At 37.7% G+C, this 15,815-nt stretch overlaps 2 protein-coding genes across 2 annotated transcripts; both read right to left on the bottom strand.

Moving 5' to 3' along the window:
* Positions 1 to 616: 616 nt before the first annotated feature.
* LOC137953015 (uncharacterized) lies at positions 617 to 5,037 on the bottom strand. Its single transcript, XM_068800191.1, has 10 exons — positions 4,867 to 5,037; positions 4,199 to 4,237; positions 3,387 to 3,464; positions 2,744 to 2,768; positions 2,565 to 2,597; positions 2,292 to 2,413; positions 2,061 to 2,191; positions 1,506 to 1,729; positions 1,109 to 1,350; positions 617 to 977 (listed from the first exon to the last, which is right to left on the bottom strand). The coding sequence occupies exons 2-10, from the start codon at positions 4,199 to 4,201 to the stop codon at positions 879 to 881; spliced, it is 957 nt and encodes a 318-aa protein (XP_068656292.1). The 5' UTR covers positions 4,202 to 4,237; positions 4,867 to 5,037; the 3' UTR covers positions 617 to 878.
* A 3,984-nt stretch (positions 5,038 to 9,021) lies between these two features.
* On the bottom strand, positions 9,022 to 14,743 carry LOC137953095 (formin-like protein 8). Its single transcript, XM_068800315.1, is given in 5 exon segments — positions 9,022 to 9,298; positions 9,301 to 10,041; positions 10,730 to 10,971; positions 12,754 to 12,950; positions 13,044 to 14,743. Coding segments are annotated over 5 exon segments (2,763 nt in total). The 5' UTR covers positions 14,576 to 14,743; the 3' UTR covers positions 9,022 to 9,247.
* Positions 14,744 to 15,815: the final 1,072 nt, after the last annotated feature.

The following is a 15,815-nucleotide window of genomic DNA, read 5'->3' on the forward strand; positions in this document are numbered from 1 at the left end:
TGTTCTTAATAACCTCTTAAAAAGGACCTTCTTAAGTAGTTCCTTCCTTTGCACCTCATAGAAACCATCTTGTTGTTGTTCAAGAAGTTTTATGATATCTTGTTGTTCCTCAATGGATGTATTTGTTTACTATGTCTTTGTATATTTTTTCTTCAATTGCTTTTACTATCATTGAGCAATCTAATAAGTAAATTTATATGAGTTTTACCATCTTCTAATAGTGAAGTCATTATCCTCTTCCTACTAATTTTTTTTTTTTTTTGCATCCATTAGCAACAACAAAAAGCCATAACCTTATGATACTAAAGCAACTAAAGAATAGCAATTGTGTTGCTGTTATGAGTGAAGAAAATTTAGTCATTCATCGGAACAGACAGCAATTGGATTTGTAAGGGTAAGTATTATAATTTGGGCCTTTGGGCTCAATCGTCGTTCCCTTAAAAATCTAAGATGTGAGACCTTTTGGCAAGATGCCCACCACTAATTTTCCTAATCATAAACCTTCATCTTAATGATTACTCTAAAACATAGAGAGCATGATTGTAAGAAACCTCCATCGCCAGAAAAAGCCAACATCACTGACACGGGGAAAAGAGAGTGCTAAATGAACTGAAAGAGTACTGGTTAAATCGGCTACTTCTCAACATTCTGAACAGCATTCAGGGTTTCCTTTGGAAAAAGAAAAACGAATTCATTTAGGATAAGGCGGGCAATTGTTTTTTAAAATATCATGAATCCCAGAGAATACCAGAGATGAATAAAATATCAAAGAGAAATCTCTTTTGAATAATGCTAATCATATATGTACATTCTCCTTTCCTATTTATGAAATGACTTCCCTTAACGAAAGGCAAGAAACTAAACCCTGCAGAGAGTCATCACCCTCTTAATGAATATTTCTTGCCAGTGAATGCTTGGAACTTGGGTTCTTCCTCTTTCGGAGGCTCTGGGTTGGGATTGGACTTTTGTGCAACAGCCTACAGAGAGAGAAATTCAGGACCAAGTTTAAAATGACATATATATTGAACAGTCATATCAGTAAAATATTTAATCCAAAAGGCGTTGGCAATACAAAGCTAGACACTTCCTCTTTTATAGTCAACTGTACCTTTCCCTTGTCATTTGGAGTCTGATTTGGGTTGGAACCGAAGATGAGCTTTCCTGAGGCTTGACGTGATGAACCACCAGATGAACTGGACCCTGACACATTTCCCTGTGAGGACTGAGTTTCTTTGAGCTTAGACGAAGAAAATGCAGGCACTGACAGTGTTGAAGGTTTTCCATCCAGGCGTCTTCCAGCACCAGTGAAAGGGCTGAATCTTGGTTCCTCTTTCTCAGGTTCCTCTTTACCTGCAATGTCAAATAAATCTTCTTAGTATATGTGCAGATCACTAATCAATAATAGTCTAAGTGAACGGGAGATGGAACTTAGTCAGATATCAACCAAAGACAAGAAAGGAACGCTAGGGGCTTTCAGGCAGAAGAAAGAATGGAAGAAAAAAAACCTGGAGGCAGAGCCTTGCCAGCTGGAATAGATGAAGCAGGCCTTTCTGGTTCTTTATAATCTAGAGGAGGGGCAAAGTCTACTTCACAGTCTGTCTCGATAATGGTTATTGCAGAAGAGGGCTTTGCTTCCACAATATCTATGTAGAATTTCTTATTGTTATATGCTACCATAATTGTATCACCAGTTGTCAAACATGAGTAGTTCCTCAATGTTGTTTCCAAACTGCATCAAACAAGAAAAGTGAGAAATTTTCAAAAAAAATAAAAATAGTATCAATATGAATATAAGAAAATGTGATAGATCCAAAGTGAATGTGTAATTTATGTTTAGTGCAAACATGCAAAAATAACCATGAGCAGTTTGTCACATAAGTGGTACATACATGCCAAGTGCAGTGCATAAATCGCATAAGAAAGGATTATTACTTGCTAATGAGATTCCTATTGATGGCATGAAGCTCAAAGTCACCAATATACCTCTCATTTAAGACAGTACATGGAGACTCCTACCTAAATGCATAAATAAATAATCAATCATAACTTGTGATATTTACATGGCTTTAGGATTTGAAATATCTAAAAAGTCCTTTGTATGTGGCTGCAACTTCACGTATGTTCCCTTCGGAAGTGTGGCATTTTTTACTTCGACAAAATCTCCTTCTTGCAGAAGCATGTTCTCCATCATCTATGAATGTACAACAACAGCGCAGAAAGATCTGTATGAGATATTCAGCATAAAAAAAACTGCAGGCTTTAATAAAAAAATTGTAAATTGTCATGCATACCCAGTAAGGAAGATAGATCATGCCCTCATCAGCAATGAACTCGAGTACACCACAATGTGAAACTCGTTCAGTTGCAGGGTTCCGAAGTTCAAACAACATTGGGTAATCAATATGTAGAGATGCTACACAACAGATGTGAGTTTTAAACGCATTTAGAAATATGAAGTACTAACACTTGAGAATAATTACGTCTCAGAAACTGCTTCACAGCATGATAACTGGACAAGATATGATTTGACAAGCAACAACATGAGAAAATGTGATTTCCCTTACCCAGCCGATCCAGAGCAGATGGTGGCATTATGACTGGAACAAAGCAACATAAACCAATCAGTGATTTTAAAAACTATGCTATCCAATGGAATAGTTGTTTTCCAAATCAGGTAAAACAAACTATGCCATCAACTATTAGTGTCAGCTATTTTGCATAACATTCTGAGAAGAGAACTTACTCTTATCACCAGTTTCTAGCTGTGGCTGCAAGAGGGAAAAAAAACACAAATCAGTACTAGTACCTTCTAAAGGAAAAAATTAATCACAATGCTTCAACCACTTAAGACTTTTTTTCATTTATTACTTCAACATAAAGAACTGCTAAACTAAAGAATCTCATAAACAATTTGGTTCTGATGATGGGAATTGAACTTATACATCGTAAAACATGTTGATTTACAGATTAAATCATAGGTGAATAATGAATATTAAAACTTCTACTTTCCAAGTCAAACAAGGAATTTATGTACAAATTTAACCATTAAGAGCTCCAGTCTAGATAGGCTGCCATGCATTACCAACAATCATATGGTCGATGGACTTAAGCCTTACATGGAAGCTGTTTAATAAGAGAGTTTTATGTCAGTTGCCACAAGGAAGGTTTTTTAATGATATGTCCCAAATGTGATTGTCACTGGTGAATGGACTACCGAGGTGTATATGTGCAATGCTTATACAAAAAGGTCCAGTAACTACTCAGAAAGGATAATATATGCACAAATTCTGTAGTTTTCACACTCTTGCAAAAATAACAATAATAATCTGCTCTTAAGATAATATAAAAGCAGGCGAGTATGAGGCAAAAGAAAAGCACTGCCACACCTTTTCAATAAAAGATGACGGATAGCATCTGTAAGTTTGCTCAAATGATCCTCCATGATAACCATAACCATCATAAAACTGCTAAGACAAAACCAGTATCACATAAGTTAAATTTTTTATAGAAAAGTTATAATTCATGTTTCTAAAGTATGGTTGAAATGCTAAAATACTCTTATTGAGACCAATATAGTAGGAAATACTCAGACTAACTCCAGCTAGTTAAAATGATTGAGACAGACAAAGGTAACTGAATTAGTAAGAGAATAAAATCTTGTGGATATAAACAAGTCAAACTGAACAGGCCATCTAATTGGATTACATCAACATTTACTTTAGTCAATCGAAGAACAAGCAGCCCAGTTTAGCTACAGATAGACATCTTCTGAAATGATAATGGATCAACAGAGATTTACACCTTTTCTCAAAAAAAAAAAAAAAAAAAATTTACACCTATTGAATGGTTTTCTCACACCAGAAAGCTTTTTATATCTAGTTAACGCCCCCACCTGTGGGCAATAATAATGCATGGGCCAGTGTCGACCATTCAATTTTATTGTCCAAATTGAAATAAACTCAGGTTAAACCCCTTCCTACCAGCAACTATATGCACTCAATGCATAGGCCACAGTCAACCATATAATTTTATAGTGTAAAATTGAAACAAACTGGATCCTGAAGTATATCACACGCCCAAAACCAAATAGACCAAATTATGGACTGCTCACAAGACATAGAGAGACTCCTTTAATGTTAGAAGGCTGAAATCAAGACCATAATACAATTAAAGTATCAAAAGAAGGAAAAACAAATACCATCTTGACAGGGTGCGAATAGATCGCCCTTCAGATTTCCTACAAAAAGACAAATCAAATGAATAAGTGCTAGAGCAAATAGAAATTTTATGTTGTAAAATTGCAAAACGATCTCATAGTTATTCAATCTCAGATTGCATAAATTCAGCAATCACATTAGGTTATATGAACTCAGGGAAATGAATTTAGAAAATGTGCAACGAGATGTCATAATCATGCACCCAAAAACTTAACTATAGAATATATCAAGAAACTAAAACACTCCGAATAGACCGAACAAAGTAAAAGGACCAACCAAGAAAACTTTGTTCCGACGCATGATTATATATCAATTCGCAGTTAATTGCGAGGAAAAGAAAAAGGAAAGAAGAGGAACTGTCTACACTACAAAGAGTCCATCTCCAATATCCACCATCGCTGAAAGGAAAGAAAAGCAAAAGAGAATTGACAGTGAGTAAGAAACACTTTAGTACAGACAAGTTGACTCTAATGGGATTGCTCCAACCCATCTTTGTCGAAGGAAAAGAGGAGGCCAGCCAAATAGTACGAATCCGATCCCTAAAATCAACTCTTACGCCAATTCCTTACAAAAGGGTTACCTGTGTAATCGGTGGAATAAGGTTACTGAGACAACAGAGAGAGAGAGAGAAAGAGAGAGAGAGGGTTACCTGTAAGACGATGAAGGAACACACGATCGTCTGGTGAGGGAGGCTCCTCGCCAACGAGGGGAACTGGTGAGGAACGACGCGAGAAAGCTCTTCCTCGTCTGCGATAGAACTAGGGCAAGGTTCGCGAGAAAGACAGAGGCCAACAAATTTCTCCCCTCTTCTTTCTTAAATTTTTATCTGATGCTCTTTTAATTCCGAGGGAATCCTATTTCATACGAAATGTAACTTTACCCACCCTACAATGAGGATTTATATTTTAATTTTGCTTGTTCTTGGAGATACCACTTTATTAGAAAATCTGAAATATATTTTTAATATGCCATATTAAATAATGTGAAGATAATTATTTAACAATTTATTTAAATGTTCATTAATTTAAAATATTCTGGTATATGAAATAAGTCTATATTTATCTATTAATTTCATACTTACACATTTTAATTCTGAAATAAAATTTTCCTCACATTGCATATATTTTTTTTTTACCTATTTAAGATTTTGGATAACATTATTTGGTAACCCATATTTTAATTATTAAATAGAACATATAAATGTAAGGGTTATTATGTGTATCTGTCTTTTCATTATTAGTATTAATAAGAATGGAGAAAAATTAAAGGTGGCATAAATAATTGATTTTCTTATAATTTTTATTTTTTATTTTTTATCAAAATAGGTTATTTGGAGGGTTAACATTTTTCCGAAATAGAAAAAGGTGAGAGCTTGCAAAAAATAAAAAATAAAACTCATATCGGTCTTGTTAAAACAACGAGAGTTATTTATTTTTAATGCTCTAATTTTTTTTTTCTGTGCCAAGGAATTTGGTTTTATAACTCGTATGAGTAGACAGATGCTTAGGGTTAAACGAGAATTCGATCCAACTAAAGCCGATTTTGATAGGGATAAAGTTTCACCCTCACCCCCCATGGGATGGGGATGAGGTGAAGAAAAACCCTAGCATAAATAAATAATAAATAAAAAATAACTATTTGATCCATTTTTAGAGGTGAAGTAGTGACACCTTATATCTCTCATTATTGAATAAAAATAATAAATATTATATTTGTTTTTTATCAAAATTAATAAATAATTCTTATTTTTAGTTAAAATAATATATATTACTTTGCCAAGGCAGCGGTTAGGTAATTGGCATGTGGCAGATTGTACTCTTAGCAGGGTTAGTCAACAAACTAGAAATTTGATATTTATCTTCATCTTTATTATACATCTACATGATCTTCATCTTCGAAATGGGTGTTAGTATGGACAATTTTATCTTCGAAATCTTCGAAATAAGGTATCAGTGTAAACAAGTTCATCTTCATCTTCATCTTCTAAAAACTTTTATTGTTCATATTTTAAGCCAATTTTGTACACGTTATCGTATTTTTGCCGTGGACCGGATTGCTACCCATGGTCTCACCTTCCCAGGCGCCTCTACTTCTCGTAATGGGACCCACAAGATATTTGCTGCGAGACAGCTAGGCTTGGGGTCCCACCGTCAATAGTCCATCCTAGGTGAAACAAACAAAATGGCGACAGCACAGATATATTCTTGCTGGCAGTTGCAAATCCCATCAGATTGACGGTAGCCGAGACCACGGGAGAAAATCCAAAAAAAACGGATAAATCACAGTTCTCCAACCTCGACAAGGGCTGGACGGATTATACCAGCCCACGTTCGAATTGTTCTTCCAATTTTTTCAGTGAGGTGATTGCACCGACGAGAAAGGAAATGTCTCTTTCCTACTGTACAAGGAATATATTCCTGGTAAGCTCCATGAGCTCTTTTCCTTTTTCTCCTTTATATTCTCTTTGGCTATCGGATCTATCAATTAGTAAAAGCATCTAAAATTCAATATGGTTTGTATCGATCAAGACCTGTTGTTCATTCACTGTTTTTATCTGAGGAAATCATTCTCTCAAAAGTTCAACTAGCTGAAAATTTTCTCTTGCTTAAGTTTCTCTTACTATGTGCGCTTCGAGTTGTTCCGTCTATTTTCATTTCGGTTTAGACTTCAATATTCATTGTACACAGAGCTTTGTCTGCTTAGGTTCAGGGATTTGTAAGCGGAGAAGAAAAACTGAAAAGGTTTCTGAAAGAGCTAAAAGTGTGTGAAGAATACTGTTGGGTTAATTTCAACTTGTGGAAGACAAAATCTACTTTGTTTCAGCTTTTCCTCTTGCGAGTATGCGTATGCTTTGTGACAGAGGACCTTTCAGTTATCCCTTTTCTTTCCCTTTTTTGTTGTTAATTTTCTACCTCGATTTTTTTTCATGAGATTCGAGCTCGAGCTGAGTTTCCGTAATATGTCTACTGTGGAGGAACTGAACAAAGTTTTCCCATGCCTGAGGGTTACCTAGAAAAGAAAAGCAAAAGATGAGAATCGAATAACTGAAATGCTACACATTAACATGTTCTTTTCCTTACAGGTGAACAAATTAAGTTGTTCTTTTCACGAGTCACGATCTTTGACTGGAAAAAACTGGACATCTGAACTAATACATTGGCTAAATATTTCCTTTCTCAGAAATGAAACCTTACATCTGAGCAGCAAAATGAATAATTCTGACCAACAAAGCACAATTAATACCATCAAACAGGAAATTTTATCTAAACAATTGCTTAATATGTTTGCTAATTTCTTTTCAAGATTCACGGCAGAATATTAATGTTAAGAAAATCGCCCTCTTGAATCGAATTTGGTGGGAGGGACTAAAGTTGAAAAACAAAAAGAAAAGATGTCCTAAAAATATGGAAGGAATAGCTTAGGAACAAAGGAAAGGGGTGCCTTTGACAGGGCTCGTGCTATTAAAAGCTTCAGAAATACCAAGTGAACTAGTGTTCCTCCGGGATTGTCTTTGCACTAAATAAATAAATCAAAGCAAAATGACTCAAATGCCCAATTTCAGCACTTAGGTACTCCTCAACTCTTATTACTGAGAGTAGCGACATTGGGTTGCTATGTAGAACTGTAGAAGGAAGAAAAAAACGTCTTTTACAACTTTACCACTTCACTTGGATTTCTGCATTTTAGGATATGGAGCTGTAAGACTTGTTTAATTCTCTTTGTAAGCTTTTCTTGAATGAGGAAAAGATGTTTATTATAATTGGAACTCCTACGACCCCAGGTGGTGGAGATGATGAACATGAATTTGATGCTGACCGTAGTTCAATGTGGTGTTTATTATTACAATCATGGCATCATATCATGCAATTAAAAATGTGATTCTTTTGTTTCTTAGGAGAGAATTAAAATGTCTAGTGTGCCATGAACTTGCATGAAATTGATGTCCAAGAATCACTTGATATGTTTTCTCTCTTGTTTCTCAAGACTAAGGTCTTATATGAACTTCTTTTTGGTTATTATATTACAACGGTTTTAAACCCAGACACTGGCCTAGCAAAGTTCATTCCTGAGACCTCCTCCTAGCTACAGCCTAAGACTAGGCCTCCACTAGATTTGCATGAACGCATTGAGATTAAAGCTTTTGAAGAATAAAATCGAGGCTCTTGAGATTTGAATATTTCATCTTTCTGATTTGTTCTACAAAATACATACTTACTACAATTCCCATTGTCAAGGTGGTGGAGGCGTAATGATCCAATCTTAAAGATATTAAACGTGGAGTAGATTTAGCAATAATATCTTTGAGATGCACAAGCCCCTTACTTTACTTGAATTTCAGGTTCTTTCTCTTTGGAACTCCTATTTCTTCAGATCACATGTTAATCTATTCCTACTAAGTGTACAATCTAATAGGTGTTTACATAAACAAAACTTGCCATTTATTGATATTAGCCCCTGCTGTAAATATCTTCTTCTACTGCAAGTCGATATGAGTGGACAAATTGATAGACACATCAACCTTATTACCTTCATTACTTACTTAAACGGTCAGATTCCAAAAGTAACATATTCGGATACTGTAGAGCTCTAATTTTACATTGAAACATTCAAGTTGAAAAGGAAACTAACAAAAAGGTAATGAAATTTCTTTTCATAATTTACAAGTATGCCTCTTATGACACTGTCGAGCTACTTATGAAACCTCCTATTTTCTTTGATAATATAGCAAGAGGAACCCTCATCATCCTCTCTATTCTCAGTGACCTGGTACAGCTTTGCAAATTTCTGATCTGCAATTATTGTGCTTCTTTGATGGTTTGATTCGGTTCTGTTTTTCTGTCTTTTTTTCTTGTTTTCTCTTTTCTTCTTCCCATATAAGAGAACATGTCCTAAAGCAATGCATCTTGTTTGTGACCCAGATGAGACAAAACTGGGTTCCATTTATATATAAAAAAAAAAGGAAAAACTGACCTGTTTAATCTATATGGGGGAAATTTTCTAGAATTATAGGGGCACTTAATAATGTAACTCTATGGAGACAAAGTATCCTCATCAGAACTTTCTTCTAGTTTCTTACTATATATTTGTCAAGAACAGGTAGGGAGGCACTTGCTGATATTTGAAAAGATTTAGCTGCCCCCACCATTGCGTGCTCGTGCAATGACCCAACTTCTTTGCACACTTGATCCAACACTGCAAGGAAATCCCTCACAACCATGAAAATTCTGAAAGGGTGAGCTTCCTCTTTTGCTGCATCACCATGAAAATATTCTGTAATCGCCTTTACATGGTGCAAAGTCTTTGATTCTTCACCTTTTACTTTAAGAATTTCATCTTCAGCTGCCTTAACGAAAGATCCCATTGCTTCAAAAAACCTTCCTTGTGAACTTAACCTAACCTGGCTTAGAAAAACCTTGATTTTATCCAGACCCATTTCAAGCTTGGAGACATAGCTATTTAACACATCTGAGTCCATCCCTGCTGCTTTTTTAACATTTCCAAGTTCCCTGCCCAGTCCAGCTACAACCTGCAGACCTTGTTTCTTAAATTCATCAACCTTTAATTTTGGTTGGGGCTGTTTCTGACCTTCGACATTATTTTCAGGTCCTGAACTTTCAGATCTTATAATTTCTTGAACAACAAAATGTAGAAGAGTTGTCTTTCCATCTGTGCCTTTTACATCTACAAGTTTTAGGAGTGTATCTAATTTGAAAGCTTTTGCTTCACCTCTGTAAGTGCCCACATTCATTCGGTTCCCTGTTCTTAGAACAGCTTCTAGAAGCTTGAGGAATAGTCTACTGTTCTTCAGCTCCTCACATGCTACCTGCAAATGTCAACTATTATTTTGAACCTGATAAAATGGCATGCTCTTTTTGGGGTTCACATACTCCTTTTTTGGATTGACATCTATATTTATGGCTATACTTTTAAGTTTGTAACAACAGAAAAACTGGACTGCAGTTTTAAATTCAGATATGATTTATAAGTAATTGGTGTCTCTTTGAAGCTTGAGGTCAGACTTGGTGCAAACGGTCTTATTATCTTTCCTGTCCAGAGTGATAACACTTATCTTTGCAATTTGTAAGCAAACTATATGGTGGTAATTGCAGTTGACAGACCAGGTTGCACATAAGGTAGATCAACCCATTATAAATCATCCACAGTCAAAAGATATGTCTACATATCTCATGATTCAGGTGGTTCATTTTGAAAGTTTATAAGAGGTAAGGTCAAAGAATGGAATCAAAAGGAGACCATCTACTGAGAAGACCACTAGGAAAAATCAGGTGGAATGATGCTAAAATCCAAATTCCTAGGTCATGCAATTGGCGTGCCATTTGAACAGCATGGACCATGATAAAATGGTCGCTGTTCCATGGTTGCATTCCTAATTGGAAATTTCCATAGTCTCTCTCTCTCTCTCTCTCTCTCTCTCTCTCTCTCTCTCACACACACACACACACACACACTCACACAAACAGATAAGCAGTTAGAAAGTTCAGCAATTTTACCTCTAGGGTTTCGAAGGACCTCCTCAGATAGTTCACTTCAGTATCAAAATTACTTCTGTATAGCATGGCGTCGACTCTCTTGAAGGCAAATGGTATATCCAGAACTGCCTTGAGAAACCGCTCTGCTGACCCTAGCTTGGATATTTCACCGCTATAGGCTCTCAGCTTCAGTTCCTCCTCTTTGGTTGGAGCCATCTTGACCAGAGTTTCAAACAGCTCAGCGCCCAAACCTTCAGGATTGCCTGTAATGGTAGAAAACGTTTCTCTTATGTCATGATAAAATTATGTTTATAGAGATACTAGTTAATTGTGATGACCAATGATTGGAATTATATAAACATGGTCAGGAATATATATCTTCTGGTAAAGTTTATCTTGGTATTGCATGTTTGCTATGCTCTTCATAAAAATATGTGGATGCTTTTGCTAATATGCTTAGATCTAGTGGACATTCAGCATGCTTTGCATAGAACTTTGACGGAAAAAAACAAGATGTTGATTCAGGATAATTGCAAAGTTTACTTTGCAAGAACTTGATTGCCATCACATAATTTCTAGTTCCTACACCATGTAAACCTCTCTCATCTTTAGCATGTGAAATCCAAAGCATTCAGATGTCTCAATGTGTTTAGCCAATGTCCCTTTTTTGTTCAATATAAGGTCATCAACCTCTCCTTCTGATTTTTACTTCAGGATGTGCAGCCTCCCATTAACTATGAATTCTGTATTTGGTTAATCAGCCTGGTGGCTGCCTCCAGAATACATCAACGAGGACCTAGGTCTGTTAAACATTATACTATACATGGACTTCTGATTTCATGACAAATGATATCGAAACCTGGAAACTGAAACACTCATTAATAATAGTTCTTTTTTTCTTTTATCCTGGGAGAATAGAAAATAAACTTTGTTAGCCAAAATAGGAAGTCCAAATCAAACACCTATAAACATTTCTGGTTATAGTTGATAGGTTTGGAAATCTAAATTGTCAGAATGACAAATTATGTAGGACAAAGAGTTCAAGTCATTAACAATGGAGGAGAAGAAGAAGAATAAATTCTAGTAGGCACAACCTTTTAGAACTTCAATTTAGACCCTTTTTTTATATGTTCCTTCCATCAAATAAATCCACCAAAAGCACGGACAAAGAGTCCGTCATCCATGTACTCATGAAAATGTAAAAGGAGAACTGATAATGTGAAATGTGTTTGCTGGGGAAAAGGAAAAATGGAATATCTCGTTAAGCTACATGAATTCCTCTCATTAAGCTATATGAATTCCTACAGTCGAAACCAGATATTTTTACTAACCCAGCTCTGGGATTAAGAAAATCTTGAGATTCACCATTTAGACAAATTCAAATTCCCTAATAAAGTGAATAGCGTATGGGGATTTTTTTGGGATTCCACATTCCATGATGAACTTAAAAGATACAAACCCCACAAAAAAAATAAAAAAAAATCTAGAGCAGAAAAGCCATACTTCTGGTAGAAAGAACTAAATCAACATAGAGACTGGTTATAGACAAATCAATTCATCAATTCAACAAATTAGTTATAGGATTGAGTAAAGCTTTGTTTTATTTGAAGACCTATTTTTTAATTCCTCAGACTTGATATTGTATTTTGTTTAAGTTTTTTTCAGAAAAAAATGTAGAAACCTTTTCTCCAAGGATTCTTTTATGTGTTGCTGTGTGCCCTAGGTTACCAATTTGTTCTCCAGCTACCATGGATGAAAGACTTCACTGACTCAACCTAAGATGGTTGGACCATTTCTTGTGACAAATTATAGATTCTAGGGTTTTCAAAGTGGAGTGAGATAGAATTGCTTTTAGATTTTTGAGGTTCAATCCATGCTAATCCAATTACAGTTTACCAAAGAGTTAAGCAAGCAAGGTTTGGTATTGAATTAGTGTTATAAAATATTGGGCTAATGGGTGGTAAATGACCATATGGAGGAAATACTATAATTTCTATAATTTGTTCAAACTAGTCGTAATATGGAGATAAACTAAAAAAACTCACCATCTAGAAGTGCTTCCGTCACCTCCTCTCGTGTTACATTCAGTGCCCTCAAAAGTATAGCTATGTTTTGTGACTTCTTTGGGTCCAAAACCCTGTTCTCCTGATTGGGAGGAAGATTGGGTCTTCCAGTCGCTTCCGTCTGCATGGAGTTCATGGAATTGCTGACAAAGAGAGTCTGAATCATGTCTTCATTCAATCTGCCAATGAGTCATGAGACACAGCTAAGGCTTACTATACTAGAGCTGATCTGGTTGAATAAATATGAAAAATTGTGTGAGTTTATGCCTAACTGGAAAGAGCTTGATTTCAAATGGTCCCACACAGTAGCCCGATCTGAAGTTGCACGTACTTTATCCCAATGCAAAGGCTTCAACTTGGGTTTTGTTTCATCCGAATTAACCCCTGCTTCCAGTGGATCCAAGGAACTCCTACCATTGTTATCCTCCATTTCTGGAGTTGGTAACTTGTCTTGTTTTGCTTGGGTTGGAGAAGGCTTCAGCATGTGGATCCTACCTGGTGGAAGTTTACCTGGTACAGGTGTGACAGATGTTTCTGTAGGTCTATGTGGAAGTGGAAATGGAAGTGGAAGTGGAGGAGGTGGTGGTGGGGGAGGGGGAGAAGGTGGCGGAGTCGTACTAGAATGTTTTCCAAGGTCTAGGAGTGGTGGTGGCAGTTGCGTAGAAGAACTTACTTTGGGGATTGGGATTGGTGCTGGTGGTGGGCGTAGGCTTGGGCCTTCCACTGGTCGCAAGGGCAGATCATTGGTGGAAGTGGGAAGCACCAGATCTTCAGTCTGTGAAGGTGGGTCCGAAAATTTTTCCATCCTCGGCCCTGCGGATGGTGTTTTAGGCTGGCCATCTTGTGCTGGAAGTCCAGCAGTTATTGGAGGAGGTGGAGGGGGTGGCGGTGTTGTTATCACTGGAGGGACTGGTGATTGGGGTGGCTGAATTGTCTCCTTCGTATCATTTGAACAACTTGAAAGGCGCGATTTTGGAGAAGTTCGACAGGAACGAGCAGAGTAAGATCTCTTATGTGTCACACCCTTCGTACTAGTGGTGGTGGATGTAGATTCCTCTTTGGTTTCCGGGGAGCGAGGACCCTCGCTTGTAAGGGTGACAGAGGAGCAATTGGGAGAGTAATACGATGTGTCCTCTTCGGATGAGATTACTGGAAATGGGAGCCGCTTTATATCCTCATTCAGAGGTGGCATTGGCTGAAGCTCGGGGCTCGGTCTGTGCAGCTCAGCTCTGCGAATTGAATTTAGCTTGCGAGAAGGTGATCGATTCACCTCCTCTTGTCTCCGGTTTGAGGGCTCCATTGTTCCAAGATAAAGAATTTCTGAGGCATTTGTGGGTCCTTCTGATGTGAAACCTCTCGAATTGATACCGAAAAGCTTCCCCGCTTCTTCAGGACGTTTAATCCTATGGCGGTACAACAAGAAAGCCAATCCAGTGAGCACAACCAATGCTGCAACTGAGATGGATGCTGCGATTGTGATGGTTTTGGCCAGTGCATTAGCCGTTTGAGATGAGAGCCGAGACGGGCTGGCGGAGGCATTTGCAGGTGGTGGCGTTGATTGCGTTGTCGTCGGGGTCCCCCCCGGCGGAGCCTGAGGGAAGAACGGCCAATCGGAAGGCGGATCCTCTGGATCCACAGGCTCCGGAGGCGCCGGCGGCGGTGTTGAGTCAAGTGGAAACAGTGGCTGGTGGAGGATTCTTCTGTTCAAACTGTCGGCAGAATTTTGAACAGGAGGCCGAGGGGCCACCAGGACAAACCTGACAAGGAAGAAGAAAACGAGGATGGAGAAGCCAGAGGCTTTCATGACTGGGACGAATGAATTACCATTTTCACCATTAATCAAATTCCAGATTTAAAGAGACTCCAGTCTCCAGCAAAGTCTCTCCACTCCCCTCCCTTACGCGAGACGAAGCTTCCTCCAGCAAATGCTTGTCCGAATGGGAGATGATGTCAGCGGTAGCCGCAATTCTTCCCCTGATTATTGAACAATTTCCGGGGAATTCCTGAATGACACGTGGCAGCGAGAGTACTTTTTCCTCTGTCCGAAATAGTTCTATTTCCTTTTCTTTTTATTTCTTTTCCAGGAAACGAAATGCCGCCCTGCGAAAGAGCCACGTTAGTCGCATGTGTTTTGATCCTTGCTTGCAGAAAGGAAAAAACTGCTAGATTCCACCTCCGTTTTATAATAAGTTAATAACAGGTACATAGGTCACCTTGTACAGATTTCAAATAATAGCCGTTGATTTATATTTCCTCTAGGCCTCGATCAGTAAATTTCCTTTGCACGTCAAGGATCTCTCGTCTGTACCTCTTATCGTTTCTTACTGGTGGCGATGCCGGTGACAGATGTAAAGACGTGCTTTTTAACAGGAAGTACTAAATTACCCCGGATATTTCTCGGCCCACCTCTAATAAAAGCGCTCTAAAAGGTTGCGGTGGGTCCATTAATGGACCCGGGTTAATAGGTTGCGATAAAGGACTAACGAATGCCTACGGGTACGGGTGGCTTCGAACCGAGCCGGTTCGGTTCAATTCCGAATTCGAGCTGAGCTGGAGATCAGAAATTAACTCGTTTAAATTAACGTACCAAGTTTGACTAGAATCAGTGTTTGGCTCGCCTGCTCGTTGATTTAATGAATGCCTACGGGCATTCCTCGACCCTGTTTCAGAATATGAGATGTTTGGGTTTATATGGAACTCATTATTAATTTATAGGGCTTATAGGTAAATTATTGCCCATGCTTCCACCGTGTATTCACTCGAGTTAATGTGTGAAAGTGGAGAATAGCATTTGTGGCGAAGAAAAGGCCATGTGGAAAGGTCCACTGCCTTTTATTCTTTGTCTCAGCTAATACGTTATGTAGCCTGAAATTGATAGGTTTGTCTCAGTTAATAGGTTATGTAGCCTCAAGGTCCACTAGCCAGTCTAATATGAGAATGTTGGGCATTGATTCAAGCTTAGCCTCAACCCTAAAATTGTAATCAAACTCGAGTTCAAACTTGAGTCGAGTTTGACCTTCAAACCTATATTTAATATTCTGTAT

The sequence above is a fragment of the Aristolochia californica genome, unplaced genomic scaffold, assembly GCF_029961685.1.
Source record: "Aristolochia californica isolate CCGP_79_NKW_82.1479 unplaced genomic scaffold, dmAriCali1.0.hap1 SCAF_16, whole genome shotgun sequence".
Taxonomy (NCBI): Eukaryota; Viridiplantae; Streptophyta; class Magnoliopsida; order Piperales; family Aristolochiaceae; genus Aristolochia; species Aristolochia californica.

Bases quoted from the DNA above. Each gene is read 5' to 3' on its own strand.
- LOC137953015 (XM_068800191.1), bottom strand. The intron at 2,414-2,564 runs GTAAGGGAAATC...TCTGTTGTGTAG, and splicing joins ATCTGCTCTGGATCGGCTGG to CATCTCTACATATTGATTAC. The intron at 978-1,108 runs GTACAGTTGACT...CTCTCTCTGTAG, and splicing joins CTCCAAATGACAAGGGAAAG to GCTGTTGCACAAAAGTCCAA.